This window comes from Lutjanus erythropterus, chromosome 15 (genome assembly GCF_056507025.1).
Source record: "Lutjanus erythropterus isolate fLutEry1 chromosome 15, fLutEry1.hap2, whole genome shotgun sequence".
NCBI lineage: Eukaryota > Metazoa > Chordata > Actinopteri > Lutjaniformes > Lutjanidae > Lutjanus > Lutjanus erythropterus.
The window spans coordinates 31,962,108-31,984,809 of record NC_139331.1 but is presented as its reverse complement, the minus strand read 5'-3'; the positions used below and the strand labels follow the sequence as shown (position 1 = coordinate 31,984,809).

At 39.2% G+C, this 22,702-nt stretch overlaps 1 protein-coding gene across 1 annotated transcript in view; it reads left to right on the top strand.

The window, feature by feature from the left end:
- Positions 1 to 22,702, top strand: part of trim67 (tripartite motif containing 67) — a 75,637-nt gene that overhangs the window by 43,002 nt on the left and 9,933 nt on the right. The window contains exons 5-8 of the mRNA XM_084737783.1: positions 11,063 to 11,173; positions 16,305 to 16,458; positions 20,113 to 20,196; positions 21,897 to 22,060. Coding sequence (XP_084593909.1) covers positions 11,063 to 11,173; positions 16,305 to 16,458; positions 20,113 to 20,196; positions 21,897 to 22,060 — 513 coding nt within the window. The remainder of the gene's footprint in view (positions 1 to 11,062; positions 11,174 to 16,304; positions 16,459 to 20,112; positions 20,197 to 21,896; positions 22,061 to 22,702) is intronic.

Sequence of the window (22,702 nt, the reverse complement as noted above, 5' to 3'; positions counted from 1 at the left end):
CCTAAGGCGAGAAGCATATTTGTGGTTATTCGATTTTGAGAAATGGTATCTGTCTGCCTGCTTTATCTTCCTCTCTATCCGCTCCCACCACCCACGACTGCAATTATGTGCAGCACCTGTTTGCCTCTCTTTCTTTTACAGCGCTTCAGTATATATCAGTAAAATGTACATTGTCATTAGTAGATTTAAAATAAACAGTGAAATTGTTCACTGCAGTTTCGTAAAGCTTCTGCAAACTGCAGCATAGCAAGGCCATTTATTATCATTACGCAACAAAATGAGAGCTGTGGTTCTTAGAGACTACACGTACATAACATGTATACAATAATTAAATTCAGTATATAATAAAACAATATGTACAGTTATTTAAACATCTGTCCACCCAGGAAATGATTCTGTTGTGTATTTTTAGAATTTGCATCAGGTTGAATGTACACAAAAGCGACAAGATGGTGATAATAATATGGTCTACGATCTGTTCACATAAAAAGTTTGACATCTTTGAAACATTGTTCATCAGCTGTGACTGAGTTTGTACAGGAAGCATCATCAGTGTAAAACCACAGAGTCCTCCTCCCCTCGCCACGATGGAGTCTTGCATGTTGCATCCAGCTCCGAGAACACTCTGCCCATCAAGTGCAAAAGCTTGATCCGGGAAGTTCCAAGCTTGGTTAGCATGGCTCTTATCCACTCACCTCCACTCCTACTGAGGTGGTCTGCAGCAGTGCATCCAGCTGATCTGATTGCATGGCCAAAAGATGCTATGTTCACATTGCAGTTTGTCTCAGAGTCCACTGCTCTTTAATCCTTGTCCAATTTATATAAGTGTACTTCAGTCATAGGCGATACGTAGCAATAATGCCAAAAAAAAAAGACAGTTTAAAAGAGAAAGTAGCAAAAGAAAGTCTGAAGGAACTACCAGCTGCACTATCTACATGCACAAATATGAAGCACTTCTCTTTCACATCAAATATTGATATTAAAAAATGTCTGGGTAAGAGTGCTTCCTGAACTCAAATTGAGCTTGAATGAGGTGCCTTTTGGATAAGGATACACAAAAATCAAAGAGGCCTTCAAGGCACTCTCTTTTTAAACCGTTAAAATGCTTTTATTGTCATGGTATGGTTATGTTAGACCCTAATTTGGCATTGAGTTTGTTTTGAGGTTAAATATTAATGTTACTAAAACAGAAAAAAATCAAGTAAGAAACAAATATCCTTACTAATATATTTAAGCAGAAATCTATAATATATTTACTGCAATTTAATTTGATTTAATATATTTTTTTGAAATAAAATGACCATGATATGACATCAGATGTTAAGGAAACATGCTAAGTTGAAATACCTGCTTCTCTGACAACAACACTACAGCCACGATGTTCTCCATTTCTGTGGCTGGAATAACTGTTTTTGTTCACCCATTTCATGTCAGTCAGAATTCAAATTAATGCAGAATGTTTTCTGAATGAGTTAATGTCTGTTTATGAGTCAAAAGAAACCATTAATAATCTTTTAGGAGGAGTGGATGTTTATAACAGTTACATTGAGCACTGTGTTAATGGAGTGCGTATGTCAGAGTTTGTTATTGTCAATTTACGATGTGCATCACGCGCTCCTGCGGCGCTCCTGCAGCGCTCCTGCGGCCTGCAGCGCTTCCCCAAATCTGGGGAGGAGGGAGACGGGGAAAACAACTCGACTCAATCATAGATCATACATTAAATAGGATTTCAACCTAATTAATATACAGGCTGTTGCCCTAACTCACCATTTAGACTGCAGTCGTCATTTTTGCATGAGCAGTTGCTACATATTACTCCTTTTGAAATGCCATTATTGTCACAGCATGGTCATGCTAGACCCTGTAACAAATTCCAACACATTTCGGTATCAAGAAAAATTGGCCAGAGTTTGTTTTAAGGTTAAATATTTATATGACTAAATAAGTAAAAGTCAAGTTAGAAATAAATGCTCTTAGTTACACTGTAACAAATCACCTAACTAAGAGCTTATGCTGTTAAATTCTTGACAGTGGCCCTCAAACATATTATGCCCAGAGCACAAATCATAAAATCTTTTATTTGAAATCTGTTCCCTTTAACAAAATGTAATAGCGAGTCCAGTGTTTATGATAAGAATCTGATTAGAAAAATGTGTTCGGGGCTTTTAACCTGAAAAAATCTCAGCTCCTAAACCAGCAATTTCTAGCTCATAGTCTAGTTTTTTTTTTTTTTTTACTTCTCTCTGTAAATCCACCACTGGGGTTTTCCTAAGTCGTAGAGTATTACATGGACGCCTGCCCAGCCTCAACGTGCCCACCGACCGACTGACCGTCTGGCTGATGGCAGGGGAGGGAGGAGGAGGAGGGGGGAGGTTGGACAGAAGCCCCAAGGACAGCTGTTGTCATTATCTCCAGGCTGGGGATTGAGATTTAGCCAGAGGGCAAAGCGCTGGAGGCTGTGACGAGGCTGAAACAAGAGAAGAATAGCTGCTTGTAGATGGCTGATAAACTAAAACACATTTTTACATGAATATGTGTTCAGGACACTGTTTATCTCCTTCATTACAGGCTCCTATTCATGTGAGGACAAAAGAAGATAGACAAGCAGAGGCTTAAATGCTTATAGGCTCAAAACCAACATTTGTGCACCACATAAAGCAGCTGATGATGCTGCTGTATCAGACATCTGGCATTGATTATGATTTCCAAGAAACAGAAAAACGTGTGGGCAGGTCTCATGTGCAACCAGCAGATTCTGATTCATATTTCTGTTTGTTGTAAGGCAGCAACCTCTAGTCGGCGTAATAAGCACAACAAGAGAAGTTTAAAGAACGAGAAAGTTAGTCTGAAGGAGGAGGTGGGGTGGATGAATGGCTCAAACAAACACAGGACTTTCACCCAGGAGACCGGGGGTTTGAGTCCTGTGTGAAATGAAAAGTAAACTTAGAGTTGACCTATTCAAAGTTATTTGAGGTTCCGTTACTTACTGGCCCGTTTCCACTGGCACTTTTGGCTGCACCGAGCCAAACTGCACTGCACAGAATTGCATTTCCATTACCACTGTCAGCGCACTGAGCTGCGCCGTGCTGGACCTTCTCTGGCGTGGGGGCAAAGCGAGCCTTACGCTCCTTAGTGATCTCGCCTACCACGGCCAACCCATGATGAGCCTCCTTTCTCCCCTTCAGACAAGCAAGCGTTGATACAGAGCTCGTGTGTGCAGGAGAGCAGAGAGGCAGACGTTTCATAAAGTCTCTTTATGTTCAGCTCTCAGTACTTTTGTAGCTTCTAACAGAATCTCTATGTTTTGGAACGTAGTTTCTCTCCTGTGTCGCAGTTTGAACTTTCAGGTATCTGCATTACTTTACCATTTCATATTTGCTTTCAGCTGTGTCGGAGTCATGTTAAGTTACTGCTGATGAAACCCCCCTCCCAAATGAAAACATTTCCTGTTTGTGCTCCTTAATAATATAAGCGTTTAAATAACAGAACAACAGGAGACTTTTGTTGTGAAGAATTTAAGGAAACAGTGTGTTTATCCCAGAGACGTATATATATGAAAGGTCTACCCACCACTTTACAGCTGCTCAACTCGAGCGTCCTCGAGCTCGAGCTCAGATAAAAGACGCACCTTCAGGCGGGTAGCAATGTTGTAATGGAAATGCAAAACCCTGTCGTGCTGGGCTGATCTCCATCCTCCATGCCAACCCTCACAAGTTTCCCGGGAGACTCCCGAGCTGGAGGCAATAAATACCTGTGGCTACTTGGTGCACACATTATTTGTATCTGTATCTGTCCATCCAACAAAAATATCTGTATCTGTATTTGGATAGAGCACCAGAAATGTATGTGGTTCATACCGGAAATATTCATATTCATATTCACTGGCAATGCAGTTGTTGTGCCTACAAAACATTCAAAACTCCCTTTTAACTAGGGATACTGAAAAATCAGAAACTGAAAAAAATGTTTTATTAATCGGTTTTGCTTTGTGAGTAGAGACTCTACAGTAGAGACCAAAAAGTATATAAAAATATCCTACAGTTAAAGGGAATAATCTTGGTGCATTAAATCAGTGATTGATTAAGATAGATGCAACCTTTTTTCACTATGCCAAGCTAACTTATTACAAATAATAATAAGCAACTTTGGATAGAATAAAAATCTGTTTTCATCACATTATTTGTGCTTTATCAAACAACATTTTCAGATTTGGGTGCATTCTACCGCAGAGTCAATGAATGCTGATTTGCCAGTGAAGACAAAAGCCAGATGTTGGTGGGTTTTTTGTCCAGTGGGAAAGGGGCTTAACACTCGGTCTATGAGGTGCTTTAAATGCAACATCAACTCTGAAACTGACCAGAACAGAAGTGATATGAATTTGTTGTTAAAACTCCAGCAGCTGCATTTTGTACAAACTGAAAGCCTGAGGTTGTTTTTTAGGCTTAACCCCTGAATACCATGAATTAAGATAATAAAGATGCAATGATATAAAAGCATGTATGACCTTGTTTAGACCTGGTTTATGAAGCTAATGCATGAGGCTCATGCATGGACTGATGCTGCTCTACAGTTTTATGGGACGATAGAAAAGTTCAGTAAGATTTCAAATCTGTGTGTATCAGTGCTGTGTGTTTTTGTCTATGTTTACCATCACAACACTTAGCACACATATTCAAAAAAAAAACTCTAATTCTCCTTTCTTTAAAAAATCATCTTAAACCTCTAAACTATGTCACAATTTGGCCAATAAATATTAGATTATGTAAGTGGAGTTAAAGTGGATGTCATAATTAATTTCAACCAAGAATCTTCACACATTAGTTGCAGTTTTTCACACTACATCCACACAACTCAGAAAAAGAACTATACAGTTTTACTTTATGTGACTGAACACAGCTTGTGTTCATTCTTGGATGACTACAAGCACAAAAGTAAGTTATGTAACCGCTGTTCCAAAAAAGCACAAATCTTTTTCATTTAAAAGTGGAAGGGGGACGAGAAGTGAAAGGTTCAAGCCTTAGAAGACGATCTATTTCAGCGGATCTTCGTATTTTCAGGCTGTGAACTAAACCTTCCCCCTCTCCTGTTTTTTTCAAAAGCACTTACAAGCCGTTTAATCTGTTTTTGTACATGCAGCTGTGACCAGACACAAAATCAAAAAATAAAATAAAAAAAAAATCTAAAGACTGTCTACGCCAAGAAAGGCAGATGTTTTTTAAAATTCACCAAAGCTTAATCCCTTAAAAGCAACATATTTTGGTTTCCTCTTTCAAAGAACAGCCAGAAATACTCACCATATCTGTCTGTGTTGATACTGCGTGTGGCTGTTTGTAACAAAGTTCTAAAACTATTATAAAACATATTACAAGTATTGTAATATTGCTTGTTTAAGGCGGCATCACAGCATCCACTGCATGTTCAATGTTCCCAGGAAGAGAGATAACAGCCTACCTGCTGAAAATCACAAATTTGCACCTGGGCTGCTAATAGTACAAATCTAAACAAGGTAGCAGTTGTTAACCTTTCTTTTGTGGTAATTTAGACATTTTAATGTCTGGGCTTCTTCATGGTGGTGGCCATGAGTGCTTTTTCCCCTATGACCAATTTGACAAAAAAAATGCTGCACGTGTTGCACAGTGAGGAAACAACCAAACAAAAACACGCTGTACAACAAACATGTATTTGGTTTATTGAGTTGCAGTCTGTTAAGGTGTCAGGACCACTTTAGTTGAGAATATTTGAAGATAGTTAAAGATCACATATTGGTAGCTGACTACAGAAATGCAGTAATTTAACATAGAGGGAAACCTCAAACCTGTGAGGACCTCATTTAAATAATGTATTCTCTAACCTTCATCCCCTTCATTCACTCCACCTATCTCATTTTGGATGCCTGAACCCTTTCTCGTAGTGTTGTGATGCCAGACGACTGGCATTCTTGTGGAGGACCAGTCGTCTGGGCATTTCTAAATGCAAGATAGTTGCTTGAACAGCGGCAAGAATGGGGTTTGGAGTTCTTAATTGTTTCCACACTTTTAAAAATGAAAGCTGGGATATTGTTATCAGTCTCTAGTGAGTGAAACAAAGTTAAGTTAAGTTACCTTGAAGAAGCAGAGGAAGAATCAACATTGCAATACATTGTGACATGTGAACCTCTCCTTCCTGTGGTCATGTCTTGGCTATAAGGCTACACTGCCCTGTACCACTGCTCTGTTTCGTCCATAATGAAAGTACAGACAGAGGGCTTCGTATTCATATGCACATCTATGATATAAAAAAATCTGAAGGTGTGGAGTTAGACAGATGTCATTTCTCATACATTCATAGCTACTTAAGTCTGGTGGCTTGAGCCACCCCAGGGAACCCCAGACCTGTGAAAGATCTCGCATGAGTGATCATTTTAATAATTTTTATGATCTTTCCCTCACACGAACAAGGTATAAACATAACATATTATAAAACATAATTCCCTTCTAAACACAGCTCAGCTAAATCTTGACTGAATTGTTGGTGGTCAACTTGGATTGTGGGTGATGTAGGCACCGGGACAGACATGACAGAAAGAAAAAGAATGCATGAAACAAAAAAGAAGATATCTCTGGTTCTGACAGTGTTATAGGAGTGCAATGCAAAATGGTGGATTTTAGGAGAAACAAGACTGAGTCCAACGATCACACAGCAGTACTAATACCAGTCCACACCAACCTAAATCTAACTCAGACCTTTACCCTTTAGTCTTAAGCCTCAAACAGACTGGTTGAATGTCGCACTTCTCATAAATTTACACAAAAAGTCCTCTAACGGTCCTCACAAAGATGATCAAGGGTGCACACACAGAAACATACTGTAGCCTAGTCTCAGCCATAATCCAGCGGCTGATGGATTAATATTCACTTCCATCTCATTCATACAGACGAGTGTGTGTCTGAGTCCTTCTATGAATGAGATTAAGGTTCAGCTGATCTCAGTTATTGAAGTCAGAGACCAATACTGTTAATTTATTTTAGACCAAACCTGCCAGTTGTGTGCTGCTGATAAGTATCTTTAAATCCGACCATTGTTTAAAGCTGAAGCATAACTGCACATTAAAGCATAGGTTTTAAAGGAATAATGCATTCAAAAGTGACAACATAAATATCAAAGACAAGCCAGTAACAAGCATAATGAGCATTTTTGTTGTATACAATACAAAGCTCCTGCAGGGTTTATGCATACATGATCATTTCTGTTCTACCTCATTTACAGAATTACTGTATATAAATCCTTACATTCTGGTTTTACACCATGCCTCAAGTGAAGACTGTGTACTTGTGCTCCAAAAACTACCAAAAATGGATAAAATCAACCCAAGACACGGCTCTGATCTGATCTGAAATGTGGTCCGGAGTGCGATGAGGAGGCTGTGAGTCACGTCAGCGTCAGTGTGCCTGCCTGGTATCTCAAATCTGGGCTTGCATTAACATGTTTCAGTATTCTCACCCTCAAATTCATTTCATATGCATGTGGAACATATTGAAAAATCCCTTCAACCAGGCCGTCAGGAGCGTGTGGGAGGGAGCTGAAGGCACGTCTCAACGGCATAGAAGGAAATTGAAATAAATCTGAGATTTGCTCAGGCTTCATGCTCCACACTTCATGTTGTTTACACAGGAGATAAGAGCCGGATTGAAAAGCTAATTTTCTCTCGGTAAATAATTTGAGGGTCTGTGTGTGTGTTTTTTGTTAAAGGTAGTGTTGATGTGACATAGGTACAAAAATACAAGATGGAGAATTACATTTTTTTTTTTTTAACTTTGATTTATTCTTTAATCCTAACTTTAATCCTAAATCCAAATCCAATGTTATACATCAAAGTGAACACTGACTAGAATTGATTGAGACAACATGGATCACTAATTTAATCGACAAGTTACGAACTACATGATTCTGAAAGTGCAAATTTGTTGGGCTTGTAAACTAATAAAGCCACACTAAAAGCAAGTAAACACAAAGCTAGGATTAATCATAGTCAATTAATGATAATATATTAAGTAAGTAGCATTTATTTATATGGCTTTTATTATTTATATTTCTAGATGAGACACAAAGTGCTTCACAATAAAAGAGAAAGCAAAACACAAAATAAGGGCTGTGATGAGTATATATTTTTTTAACATTCAAAGCTTCAAAAAGACAAAAAACGAAAAGAATCTCAAATACAATCCTCAGTTTGGATTGAATTAGTTTAGAAATCAGCTTTTTTTTTTTTTTTTTTAAACAGGTGGGTCCCTCACTTTTTGTTTTGCAAGCAGGAGAGCAATCAGTTCTTTTAACCACAGTGAAAATGCTGTTTTTGAAAGGCTAAGTGCAAACAAATATGGACTGAAGCAGAGAATACTGTTAGATTAAAACTTGTTGTGAACTAGAAATGTGACAGTTTGACTTAAATGGAAATGTGTGGCTCACAAGAGCGGGAAACAATCGGACGCAGACACCGCTGGAATCTAATTCTACAAATAGTATAATAGTGTAATATTACTGTAGTCTAATCGTTATCTGCAATTTTGCAGAATTAACTGCATTTAAATGAATGTATATGCGAAAAAAAACAAGCTGTGCAGCAGCAGTCAAAAGTCAATTTAGGATTTGAATGTCAAGTGTTGAAGCTTAAAATACAGACACAATAAATGTAACAAAAACAGGTCAAATACTGATAACTTAAAACTTAGGAATGCATTTATGGAGTTTTGTAAAGTCTATTTTACATGCATTTTCATCCAGTATTTCTACTGTTGGCTTCATCACAAATTTTTTTTTTATTCCTGACCTTTGACCCAGCAGACACACAAACACACACACACACACACACACACACACTTCAGCTCAGATTGTAGATTGTTTTGATCCACTCTCAGTTGACTCTTCACGCTCTTCATATTTCCATTCGTACCGCAGCTGACAGGTGAATAATTAGCTGTTAACCGTTAAATAAACCAGGGGACTAATTTCTGAGACGCTGTCTAATTAACTCGATAAATTATTTCGGCGGCCATCGGTTAACGGTGTAATTAATTATCAGGGATTCACCAACATCACAAAACGCTTTCTGTCTAATCTTTTGCTTCACCTTTGAGAAGTTGATGTATTTGTCACCTACACATATATACATGTGCAGTACATATTATATACATGTGTCAGTGATATCTTGAGCAGATAGTTAAAGATCACTGATCAGCTGAAATGTGGTGCAGGTTTTAGGAAATGTAAACAAAAGCCTAATAAGGTGATGACAGTTCACTGAGTTTCAATTAGCCTTGAATGACTGGTTGTGACACCCGTCCAAATCTCATTTCCCTCCTGCTCGCAGTTCAGCCAGAGTGTAGCATGGGATGTGTGTGTGTGTGTGTGTGTGTGTGTGTGTGTGTGTGTGTGTGTGTGTGTGTGTGTGTGTGTGTGTGTGTGCGCGTGTGTGTGTGTCAGAGAGAGAGAAAAAACAGCGATTCAAAGAGCTAAAGAGTGAGAGTAAAATCACACCTGTCTGTTTAAGGCTGAGAAGGTTGATGTAATAATACTCACCTCACCGCACATCAGTCCATCAGCCAGTTTTATTAATTAATGTACCTTTTCTCCATCTGTTTTACCTGTCGGCCACTAACTCACCTGCTCCTCCAGCCAGTTCCAATCATCTGATCCACACCCATCTGCTCCCCAATTACCAAACTGCACTCCTAGTATATATAACAACTTGCTGCCTGAGGAAGATCACCAAGCTTAAAGAGTGGTGCAGTTCAGATATTCATGCAATTTACATATCTGTGTGAACATGTTTCCAGTGGGGGGCGCTGCTCTTTTTGATGGATTTATGAAGAAATCCAAAATTTGCTTTTGCGTTGCCATTTACTTGTGCAGGTGCTTTCCTGGTTGCAACAAGTGCATGGTCACATCATAAAACTTAAACCTTATTTCCAACCAGACTGAAAGTTTGGCACTGAAATAAAAATATAATTAGAATATCAACATAACCAAACAACAAATTAAATGAAATTTATCATTTAGATTTGCTGTTGTGAAAATATTTTTGTTTGTGCATTACTGAAAGACGTTGGAAGTATTTTTCCACTATTCTCCTAGTAAGGCTTGTCAAAAATATCGATATTTCAACATTTTTTCAATGCTACACGTTTAATACAATACAATATCAATATTTTATAGTATCAAAAATGGTGACGTAATATTAAAAAAGTGCTCATTCAAGACGTCAGTTCAGCTCAGTCTTTATTTTCCTGGCTGAAATTGTATCTGCAGCAGTAAAACTAGACAGTGTTCAGTGACTTTATCAGTACTGTGCTGTGAAAGAAAAAACAAAACTGTGTCATCCACTAATTCTCCACTTACACCGTGCCAAATCATCTGGTGATCAGTCGGAGCCATAATGTCTGAGTTTTTTGCCTGCATTCTGTTTTTTGACCTCTGTCTGCCCTCTGGACACTTAGCTCTTTGGCTTAAGCCCCTTTGGATTCGGCTCTTTATTTTTTGGCTCCATTTGGTCATGCTGAAGTGCTGTTTTTTCACGGCATCAAGGAAGGGGAGTCCTGGTTAAAAGGAGTGTAAGTGGCATTTGTGGCCGTTGGTATGATGTTGAATCTCTATCAGCTAATCAAGCTGCAGCAGGTGGAAGAGATGCTTTGATTTAATCTTCTCACAACTTTTAAGTGTCACAACATAACCTTTTCTATTTGGATTCAGCCATGACAAGCTGTGTGACAGTGTTTTCATTAGTCTTTGTTATTTACAATAGTATTGGCACACATGGTATTTTGTTTATGAGCAGCACAGAGCAGCTGACTGGTCAAGATTTGGAGTGCAGTTATTTATTACCTGTTACTGACCTTTGCCTCCCTCCTGCAGCAAACATGCAAATTTGCTGTTCAGTCTGTGGGTTGCTGAGCTATTACATATAAGAAATTAATGAATTCTCTAAAGTCAGGAAATGTCAGGGAATTTTGCAGTTTACACAAAGTATAACCAAACATCTTAAGACTGCTTATTCCTTAACTTTTAAAAACTCTTGCCTCTTTGTCAGGTGGTGCGTGACCAGATCACCCACTGCACCATGAAGCTACGCCAGACCACCGGCATGATGGAGTACTGTCTGGAAGTCCTCAAAGAGAACGATCCCAGTGGATTCCTCCAGGTATGTGACCCACTGTGTATGTGCGCCTGTGTGTGTGTGTGTTTGTCTGTTTGTGATCGTGTGAGTGTAAGACTTCCTTCCTGCCGTCTCTGCGTCTTGTAATGTAGCTACACATGTAGAAAATTAAGAAAAATCCTCATTTAAAATCTTTATTTAAACTTGCACGTGGAGGAAAATGCTGAGGCTAAAACTGTGTTTTTATTTCAGGGAAAAAAAATGTGTTCTTTTAATGTAATGCTTGGTGATCTTTTGTATATACACTCCTTTGCTCTGTGTATTCCTGTCGTTGATACGACTTACCTTATGCGTCCTTGTGGTTCTCACCACTGTGAGTCATACTCTCAGGTAGAGTGGCCTGGTCTGGACACCTGTAGGCTCTTAGACTGGTACACCCTTTTATATAAGGCAATTCTTGGTCTGCTCCCACACCACCTATGTGTCTTTACTGTGCAAAAACAACAGTATCAGACAGTATTCAGTGCGTTCTCAGCACTTCTTTATGCTCCCTGTCCCAAATGGTCAGAAAGAAATTTGAAATTCGGCGTGGAATTTGTGGCAGAGTGGCTTTCCTGGTTAAATAAAGTTGAAATAAAATGAATAAATATTTCATTTTAGCTATGTGCACAAGTTTATCCTTTATCAAAGTATAAAATGTGTGATAAATCTAAAAAAAACAAAAACAAAACAGCCCCGTTCTGAGGTCTGAGTCAAAGCATTTATCAGATAGTCCAATGGATTAAATTATAAATTATATTTATGTAACATAAGACTTTGGAGAATTTTCTCAGCTTAAAAGGGATCAGTCTTTCAGTTTATATCAGAAGTATGAATCAAAGTATATTAACTGAAGGGGAAGGCTGGGATTTATTTCTTTATTTCTGAAGTTTTAAGTTACGGGTTTTTTTGGGTAATTTTCAACTATAGTCATGGGACAGGTGTAATGACAGAGACAAAGACACATGGAATATAAGTAATACATTAAAACTGATTGCTTAATCTACTTATTCTTATTATATAACATTCCCAAACCAATAATTCATTTATCCTACTAGAAATTAATGTGCCACACAGCCTCTGTGCATTTTTAAATGATAACGAAGTTCAACAGAACTTCGGTATCATTTAAAAATGATACACAACAACAAAAAGTGGAGTTCTGTGGGACACAGATATACAGAGACATCAGGCTGTGGCAAAATTAATTAATTCTTGGTTTTTAGACTCTTTGGGGAAATTGCTGATCACTAAGAAAAATAAACAAACACCAGCCCTCTCTTTCCTTAAATTAAGACTTCAGTTTCAGAGATCACAAGGCAAACACAGTGTGGGGTCTTACTGTACGTTTTAAAAAGATCGACTTTTTCTGTATTTACAGCCAAAAATGTAGATTTTTAAAGTTGAAAAGAAGGAGGAGGGTGTGTGAAAACTTAGTTCCTTTGAGCTCAAAGCTTTGCAGGGAGCCTCTGATGTCTCTGAATCCAGGACAGTTAAAACACTGTAGCTGCAGTCAGAGGAGGAAGAAGTCACCACAGATGTGAGGAAAAACAACACAACACACCCACACGGGATGCATCTGATTTGCTTCACTAATACTACACCTGATCTATTTTTAATTGACCCAACATGTTTAGTTATCAGCGGGCTCAGATGCTCGAGAGCTGATCAATAGTTATTGATCCGTGCACGTTAGGTCAGACTGAGAAAGGTCAAATGTGACATGTGCACCTACTTAGAAGAAGGTGTAACCCTGAGGACTCGTGTCCATATAGTGTTTTCCTCTGGCACAAAATGCTGCGTGCAAGTTTTGCTTTTATGACAACAGTATCTTGACAATTTATAAAACTTATCTGTTAGTTTAACAAGCACGCTGAGGTCATGTAAAGCAACGACTGTAGACAAAACAGGTGGAAATATTATTTTTTTACTTTTTAATTGAGTTAACAATATTTTGGTCTGTGAAACCTGTTTCTGGTTAAAAGAAACAAATCTTACTCACTGATGCAGTCTACTCCATACTGTTGTCAGTCACTAACTGTAACAATCAGCAGCAGAAACAAGCACAAGTAAACAAATGTCACGTGCCCTGCATGCTCCGTGGTGTGCATTGGTTAATGGATGCTGCAGTGCGTCACCTGCACTGTTTTCTTTCACTCTTCTCCGCTTCCATCACAGTCAGTTTTGTGGTCTGTGGTGATGAAGAGAAATTGCAAAGTTAACAGCCTGTCATGATGCTGCATTGCTCCATATACAATGACGCAGCTAAAAAAACAAGAGCTGAAACTTGTTTATTAACCACTCGTTTCAACTTCTCACCCCGCCTGTATAAATATAAATATAAAAGGGTTGTGATTTCTCTTAATTCCTCATTGAAATGTTCTCCCTGTGCATTTTTGTAAGCTTCTATCTGTTATATCCTGTAACTCTGATGCACATTGAATGACAAAGGAAAAAAAAAATGCTTGACCGGAAGAAAATCTTCTGGCTGCCTAACAATTCAAAGCTTTTTTTTTTACAATGGGCCAGAGAATCACAATGTTGTCATTACTTTAGATTGAGCCCTATATATCTACAAGCCCTCTTCCGTGGAGTCTGTCATATTGCACTGCCATGTTTCTACAGTAGCCCAGGATGGACAAACTAAACACTGGGTCTAGATACAGCCAGCCACTGTCGCTTCTCCTACACGCTTGGAAGGGAAGAGTGAGACGAGATGTCTGCAATCTGCAACCTCTCTGCTAGAAGCCACTAAATCCTACACACTGGTCCTTTAAATAGCAAAGAACATTTTCCTACAGAAAGCAAAAACATGGTCTTTTTGACTGTGTTCAACCTCTGAGCTACATTTTTGGCTGCTTCAATTTCTATTGAATTTTATGAGATTAAATTCTCATGTCTGTGCGTCTGGTTATGAATCATTTCCTTCTTGGAGAGAGACTGCAAGAGAGAAATAGAGGAAGGTAAAAGGGAGGGATGAAATAGAGATCAAAGACACTCCTGTGGGACGGACACACACACACACACACACACACACACACACACACACACCCCTGGCTTCCATTTCATCTGAATATTTCATAACGTATTGATTATGTAGTTCTTTATGGTTGCCAACGCCTAAATACTTACTGGAGGCTCTTAAGGAGTCAAAGGTCGGTTTTGGTGTTGAATGTAACTTTAGGGAACATTTGGAAATATGATGCAGCTAATCTGAAGTGGCAAAATGAAACTAAACGAAATAATTTTAATGCTCGAGGAAGAATTTCCAAACCCCCAGCTCATGTTTTGCCTTTTAAGATAGCAATCCCAGTTTTAGCAGTTGAGTGTAGTTTAATGTAATGTATTCACTTAACTTTATTTTTTCCTGAGGCAGTGAAGCTCTTACCAGCAGACGACGAGGGGTCTAATTCTCAGCCTTAAATATTTGAACTGCACTAATGCGTGCCTCATTTCACTTGTCAGACACAATGTAATGAAGCCGGGCTAATGGAACGTTTCCAGAACAGAGAGGCTGTTCTGTATGCAGGGAGCGTACCACGGCCTTACAAGCATATTTAAATGTGGACGCTGAATGTAGACACTCCCATTCCCTGTGTTTGTTTGACTGTACAAGTCTTTTCTTGTCCTCATCTTACTTCGCTGTGTACACTGTGTTTTAATCTTTTATACACGGATCCAAATTTAGAGGAAATAATGCTCTTAAATATGGAACCGCTCCTCTGGAAGATAAAAATGAAGCTGGATAAATGGGGAAATTAACGTAATTAAAAATGGCGGTTGCCCCACAATTCAATTATGTTTACATGATGTTGCCTGTCGATACATAAACACAGTTGTTTGAGCAATTTGATAGAATTATCAAAGATTTTCTCTGGGACAGAAGGAGACCAAGAATCAATGTAAAGAAAATATGTTCACCAAGGTCTAGATTGATTAAACACCAAAAGGGAACAGAACTGAACAGGAGCTCGGAAGCCCCTTTAAACCTTCAAACCCAGTATTGGCTCCGTCTAAGGCAGTCTGGAGAGAAGTACACGCATTAGGTACACCTTGTTAATACCAGGTTGGACCCCTTTTGCCTTCAGAACTGCCTTAATTCTTCGTGGCATAGATTCAACAAGGTGCTGGAAACATTCCTCAGAGATTTTGGTCCATATTGACGTGATAGCATCACACAGTTGCTGCAGATTTGTCGGCTGCACATCCATGATGTGAATCTCCCGTTCCACCACATCCCAAAGGTGCTCTGTTGGACTGAGATCTGGTGACTGTGGAGGCTCACTGGACTATAGTGAACTCATTGTCATGCTCAAGAAACCAGTTCGAGGTTATTTGAGCCTTGTGACTTGGTGCGTTATCCTGTTTGAAGCAGCCGTCAGAAGATGGGTACACTGTGGTTATAAAGGGACGGACATGGTCAGTAACAATACTCAGGCAGGCTGTGGTGTTTAAACGATGCTCAGTTGGTACTAAGGGGAACAAAGTGTGCCAAGAAAATATCCCCCACACCATCACACAGCCAGCAGCAGCCTGAACCGTTGATACAAGGCAGGATGGATCCATGCTTTCATGTTGTTTACACCAAATTTTGACCCTACCGAAATACTGGCAAATATATAAAGGAGGCTTGGGGGCAATTTAATCAATATAAGTTAATACATAGGGTTTATTTGACTCCCTCCAGTGGTCAGTGATTTATGTTGGAAATGTCAGGCAGAAGCGGGGGACATTTTTACATGTAATCTGGGAATATAAACTTGTTTACCCATTTTGGGAAAAAACACTAGAACATATAGGGAAGTGATTTGGTTCTGCGGTACCTAAATCACCAAGATTATGCCTGATGGGGGACCAAACATGGTTTCCAAGTGTATCAAAATATGACTTTGCAGTGATAAATGTGGGGGTAGTTACAGCTGCCCGAGTGGTCCTCAGATTTTGGGAGAGTATATTCCCTCCAGACTTTAAAAAATGGATGGAATCTGCATATGTTAGAAATAGTACCATATGAACAAATGTTAGCTAGAATTAATAATGAAGGAGAGAACTTTAAGAGGTCTTAAACTGTCTGTGTGTGTGTGTGTGTGTGTGTGTGTGTGTGTGTGTGTGTGTGTGTGTGTGTGTGTGTGTGTAGATCTCCGATGCTCTGATCAAGCGGGTGACATCGTCTCAGGAACAGTGGGTTAAAGGGGCCCTGGAGCCAAAAGTCGGCCCTGAGTTTGACCTCACCCTCAACACCGACTCGCTGCTCCAGACCATCCTGATGCTGGACTTCTGCCAGGGCAAAGGTGAACACACAAAAACACACACTTCACCTTCAATTTGCAGTTTTAAGTCCCATTTTACAACTACATTTCAGTCATTGCTACAGCATAGACTCCATTTTATTTAATGTGTTTCTGTGCAATATGCCTTTTATTCTCATTTCTAAAAAAATTTTCCATTTTTTTTTATTTCTCTGTAGCACTGTGGTTAACATTTGTTGCTTTTGAAGGAGTTCTTTATCAATTTAGTTTTGCACTCAGAGAAAGATCGGTGTCTCGCAAGAGATAGATTGAAAACAAATGGTCAAAATCTACACAGCTGAAGCTGAGACATTCCGACCGCTTACAGTCCATTGTAGGTATGGATCCTGTATTTCCTAGCCAGAAACGATGACGGACAAAGGTGGATCTCTGCATGTGTCAGCGCTACATCATGTTTCATTGCTCAGATTGGTTGTAGGTCTGTCCAACTGGCAACAGGCATTTCAGTCAGCACCTGTTGGTAACGCCGTTTGGAAATTCCAGACTAATTCACATTTTTAAATTAGCTAGGGATGCCAGGCCATATATTTTATTGTTGCATGTTAGCATATTGTTTCCAGACTGCAAGCTGAGTCAGAAATATCTGAAATTTGGTTAAAAGAGCTACATATGTGTAAGCAGGACACAGAATTAGTACTAGCCACCAGCCAAATGCTGGTAAAATATTAATATGAATAGATTTTCTTCACTCACCAGCCAACAAACAATGGTAATCTATTATCTACTACTTATATTTTGTGCTCTGCGGTACCAAAATCTGGCACTGAGTGACTCAATTTCAAGTATTCTCTAGTACCCATGTAATTTGGTCAGTACCCTTAAAATTGAAGAGTTTGATATCCACCCCTTTAAATCTTCTCTGCTTGGTCAATGCTCATGTCTGACAACATCAGGGTTATTTTCTTGGACTATAAAAGCATAATATGCAAGATTTTCCAGAAAAACAGTGTATAGACTCATGTAAACATAATCCTTTTCAATCATCACCCACTAGAAGTGTGTGGTGGCGCCTGCCCTGTCCCAGTGTTTTCTTTTTTCCTCATTATTTTGTTGTGCTTGGAACGTCACTATTTGAAATCCTAGGAATGAGACTCAAGAAGAAACTCTCTTTTATGAAAAGCTCAGACTGATTCTGCATTTAAAAAGCTTCCAAATTCCACAGAAGTCTTGAAAAATCAGTTTCAGGCTGAGTAGTGCTGGAGTAAACTGAACGTCATGAGTAGAATCAGTGGAATGGACTCTATGAATAAGTCAGATGAACATGCAGAACACACACAAACATCCTCAACCTGAAGCAAAAAATGCCCCTTGATGATATCTTTGATAAACAATAAACAACGTTTACTTCCTGTCGCTGCTTCCTTCTGAGGTTTCTTTAAGACGTGCGACAATGTGCACAACTGATTAGATATTCATGGGCTGTTGCTACCCAGCGACGAGTTGGCGTGCATGAGTAAACACAGCCTCCTTTACATTCACTGTGCTGCAGTCTCAGAGATTACCCAGATGTATTCTTAATGTACATTAAATATGTAATCAGCACTATGCATATTTTATTTTGATACTGCTCCACTGAGGCAGTAAAGATCAGGTGTTTTCCTTTGCAGATGTGGATTCAGCTTAGCTAAAATGCTAAATAATTCCCATTAATCTTTGCAATCGAGACTTTGCTGAATGAGTTGTAATGATGCATTTATTCAAAATGCATTGTGACCCATTAAAAATCTATTTAAAAGCACACATCTTATAATCATCGCATAATAAGGAAATTACATTCACTTGAGTGCTGTGTAGTTAATAACAATTATATCATGATGTGATTATAGTGATTATGCACTCATAATGGGTTTATAATATGATTATAATACCATATGGTTCTTAATTGGGAACCACCTCAAGTGAGCAGTAAGAATTTGTAGAATCTCCATCAGGTTCCTCAAATTGAAACAAATTCAAGCCCTTAAATAAAGACTGTGATCCAGTCCTGCAGGTCACGGCCCTGGTCGAGTTGTACTTGAAGGAGACTTTCTCTAATTTCCTCCAGCCAAGCGAACCTGAATGGGCTTGTAAGTAGTGGAGAGGCTTTGGTCGTCCCTCCTTTGTTCTTTAAGGCCTTCGACATGAAACACATCTGTACATTTCCCCGCTGATCCTCCAGAACAAAGAGCTAGAGTTTAAAGATAGTCCATTTCATTTCATGTCTTTGATTTTTTTTTAGTCTTTGACGTCCTGAGCAGCAACACAGTGTAGGAGGTGTTCTGATTCACAAGTAGCCTGAAATTATTCTCCATCATTATAAGTTAGGACACTGAGGGCATCAGTATCCTCAATGGAAACTTCAGTCCTGTTTAAATTTTTGTCAGACAGCTGCTTCTTTATTCTTTTCCTGCTGAATTCACTTTGTCATGTAAAACCTCAGGGTATATGATTCAAAACAGATAAAAATATTTCACTCCTTCAGTGAAAAACAAGATTTGGGGCTTTAGCTTTTTTATCTATTTTGTAGCTTGAGGAATTATGATGAACAAATTGTTTTTTTATGTTTAAGATTTCATGCAGAGGTAGGACCAAGGCATTGATTTCCAAGCCACAAGCAAGTCTCAAGTCTGTGCACTCAAGTTAAGTTTTGGCAGCAACTTTGAGGTTCAAGCCCTAAAAAACTTGCAACTTTGGATTTCGCACAAAGTCGGAAGTTGTTGTGTCTCTGTCCGTACTTTTCGAGCCACTTGCTTTGCATGATGCAGGTAATCTTTTAACCCTAACCTTAACCCTCTAAGAAAAGGTTGCAAAAACAATTGTCAAATTTCTTCTATTCCATGACGTTCCTTGAGGTAAAAGTGACTAAAACATACATGAAAATCATTCTGAGATACCATCACATACTATAATAGAGCATTAAGCACACAAACCTTCCAAACTTTCACATTTTCACTCTGACGTCTCTGTATACTTGAAGCATTTTCGTGACAACATCTGATGTGTCTTAGTATGCAGATGATACTACATCTTATATCATTACAACTTTCTACAGTGTTTACATCATCTTTAAATATAATTTATAAGGAAGAGATTTTGAAATGTTATGAAATTATATATATTCTGGCCTACAGGTCGATACTATAAGTCAGTTCCTAAACTTGCATATGAAGGACAATCAGATTTGACTTTTTTTGGCCATTATTAGGAAGACTATTATTTCATTGTGTGTAGTTAGTGCATAGCATGAATTTTGGGTCAGTCCGGTATTACAGCACACACTCTTCTCTGCTTCAGTGAATGTGGACTTCTTATCATGTTTCTATGGAGACTCAGAGTAACCATAGAGAGAAAAAAAAATACTGAGGCCAAGTTTCACTAAATTGAATACTTGCAATGCTGCTGCTTGTGCACAAGATACAGTTCATTTCCCACATTAGGCTGGTCTGTTGTGCATGCAACAGCGTTTAGAGTACTCAGTGTAGTAAAACATGGTTCTGATATATATTTTTTCTTTATGGATACTCCAGGGCTCCATATATTTCTTTTGTGATCAATCTGCAGTACATTTCTCCCCTGGTTTCAGTGTCAGTTCCAGCTGCTTTATACGCCATCCTCTGTCCGTGTATTAAAACTTCCAAACCAACATCATATTTCCAGATGTGCAGGAGAATCCATTATTGAAACAAATGCAGGCAGCAGCAGACAGTGGTGAGGCTGAGATGGAGACAGAGAGCCCAGGAGGTATTTCAGAGACTCTTACCTCATAGTAAACCTCTGTTTTCCCTCTGAATTTATGTTGTCACTCCTTATTCGTCCCTCAGCCCCCGAGAGCCCCCACAGTCATTCTGGGTTGGAAACTCACTGGTCTTTTCGTCCCACAGCGTCTTCCTGGTCTCTTTCCTCTGCATGGTTTTTGTTTTCCAGCTCATCTCCAGTGAATGGCATGTCTGCAGAATAATGCTGCCTTCACTGGAAGGCACAGTTTCCAAAAATCCTCATTTACAGACATTTGTCGCCTGAAGTACTCTTTTGTTTCCCATGCATGACTGTTGCCATTGATGCATTACATCACTGCATTTTCCTCCCAAGATGGCAAAATCATTATTGTTATCAAACTATAATATAAAATTAATGATTAAAATAAAAGAATGCATTAAATCTTAAGAAAAATATGTGAAAATATAGATTTAAAGGTGTGTTAAGATGAACTAAAATGAAAAACATACATGACACCTTATTCAACAACAAATAATCTTCCTAATCTTGGGATTGTGGATGAATCAAAGAACTACTTTGGCTACAAATGCTGTAAAAAAAAATATTGAACTGAAGTATTGGTATTTTGCATTGATCCTGATATGTTGTTCCCTCTGTCATCATGACTGCTGTCTTTCCTCTGTGTCTTCACTTCTATTTTAGTCCAGAAATTCGATCAGATAAGAAACAAAGAAATGATATGAAGTAGCACCCCGAGATCTCCTCTTGTGTGTTCGGTGGTTATTTTTACCCTGTTTTTTTGTTGTTTGTGTTTATTTCAGCTCCTTTTGGAATGCAGTTTTTTCCTTTTGTGAGCACAAGTTTTACCACCACAAGGGTTAGACAGATTTGAGTTTTTATAAGAATGATCCCTTGATGCGATGCTGGTCCCTCCCTTTCTTTAACCAGCCGAGAATCCTGCTCTGACTTAAAGGGATAGTTCAGATTATTTGAGGTGGCGTTGTATGAGGTACTTATACATAGTCAGTGTAGATGGCAGTCGGCACGCCCCTAGTTTGGAGAGGCAGAGTGGAGTACAGGCATGGAAGCTAAGCAACATAAAGCTGTGGACATTGTCAGCAACAATATTTTCACCTCTACTTTGCCATTAATATACTGTAAATTAAAACATACATCCTACAACCCCACTTCAAATAATCTGAACTACCCCTTTAAGACAGTCTACTGATCATTTGGAGATTTTCCCACTTTGACAAGAACATAACTTACACCAAATATTAATTTTGGGAGACTTTTTGGCAAGAAATAAAACAAATAGTGTTCAAATAATAGCTTTAGTTATAATACATACACCAGTCCTCAAAGCTTATTTCAGTCTAACCCTATATACCACTATCTCTAATACCTCAGTAGGGGTATAATGTCCTCACATGGCCTATTTAAAGCCTCCACTGGTTCCCAGCTGTTGCCCTGTAAATGAACTGGAGCTCTTTCACCTTCAAGGATATTCATCTCCTACTAGATCCACATTAAAGCTCCTTTTTCTCTCCCTTCAGTTTGTTTAAAGGCAACCAGCCAGCTGACGACATCACCCTGTCTGTCTTCCTTTTCTCCCTCACCCATCCACCCTTTCATCTCCCCCTCTTCCTCTCAACCCCTCCACCCATCCCCTCCCCCGCCCCAATCACAATCTTTATGTCTCATCCATCTATTCCTGCCCACAGTAGAGTCCGGACCCGCGGTGCCGGCGGCTCCTCTCCTGCAGCTGGAGAAATGCTGCACCAGGAACAACAGCGCCACGCTGGCCTGGAGGGTGATGGCGCCCCCTGGCAACCCCATCGAGGGCTACATCCTGGAGCTGGACGATGGCAATGGAGGGCAGTACAGGGTCGGTGGTACACAAAAACACACACTGAATCAGAATACATAAACACTCTTAGAAAAGGTAGGGTAGGGTAGGGTTCTTCTTGGAGGGCTGAGGTTCTGTGGAGCCCTTTTTTGAAGAAAGGGTTTGTCAAGAGTTCTTTGTGAAACTAAGGGTTGCATTAAGAGCCCTTTTCATCTAAAGACCCCCTTTTCAGAAGGAGTTCTTCAAGGATTGTTGCTTTTTTGTACCATAATACAAAAGGGTTCTCTGTAGAACCCCTGAGTGTCTGCTAGATAAAACCCATGGAATATAAAAAGGTTTTTGATAGAACCACCTTTGTTCGTTCTATATGAAACCCTTGGAATATAAAGATTCTTGGTAGAACCCACTTGGTGGGGCCATATATATTCCACCCAGAACCCTGTCCAGAACCCAGAACCCACCAAGGAGGTCGACCATGAACCTTTTTATATTGCAAGGGTTTTATCTAGAACTCAGTTAGAGGGTCTACCAAGAACAAGATGTCATCGTTCCACCAAGATCCCTCTCTGGGGCTTCTATCCAGAGCCCAGAATGCACAAAGGGAGCCTACAAGGGCATTTTTATATTCTGAGGGTTTAATCTAAATGAATGGTTCTTAATGGAATCTTTGGTCTTAATTTT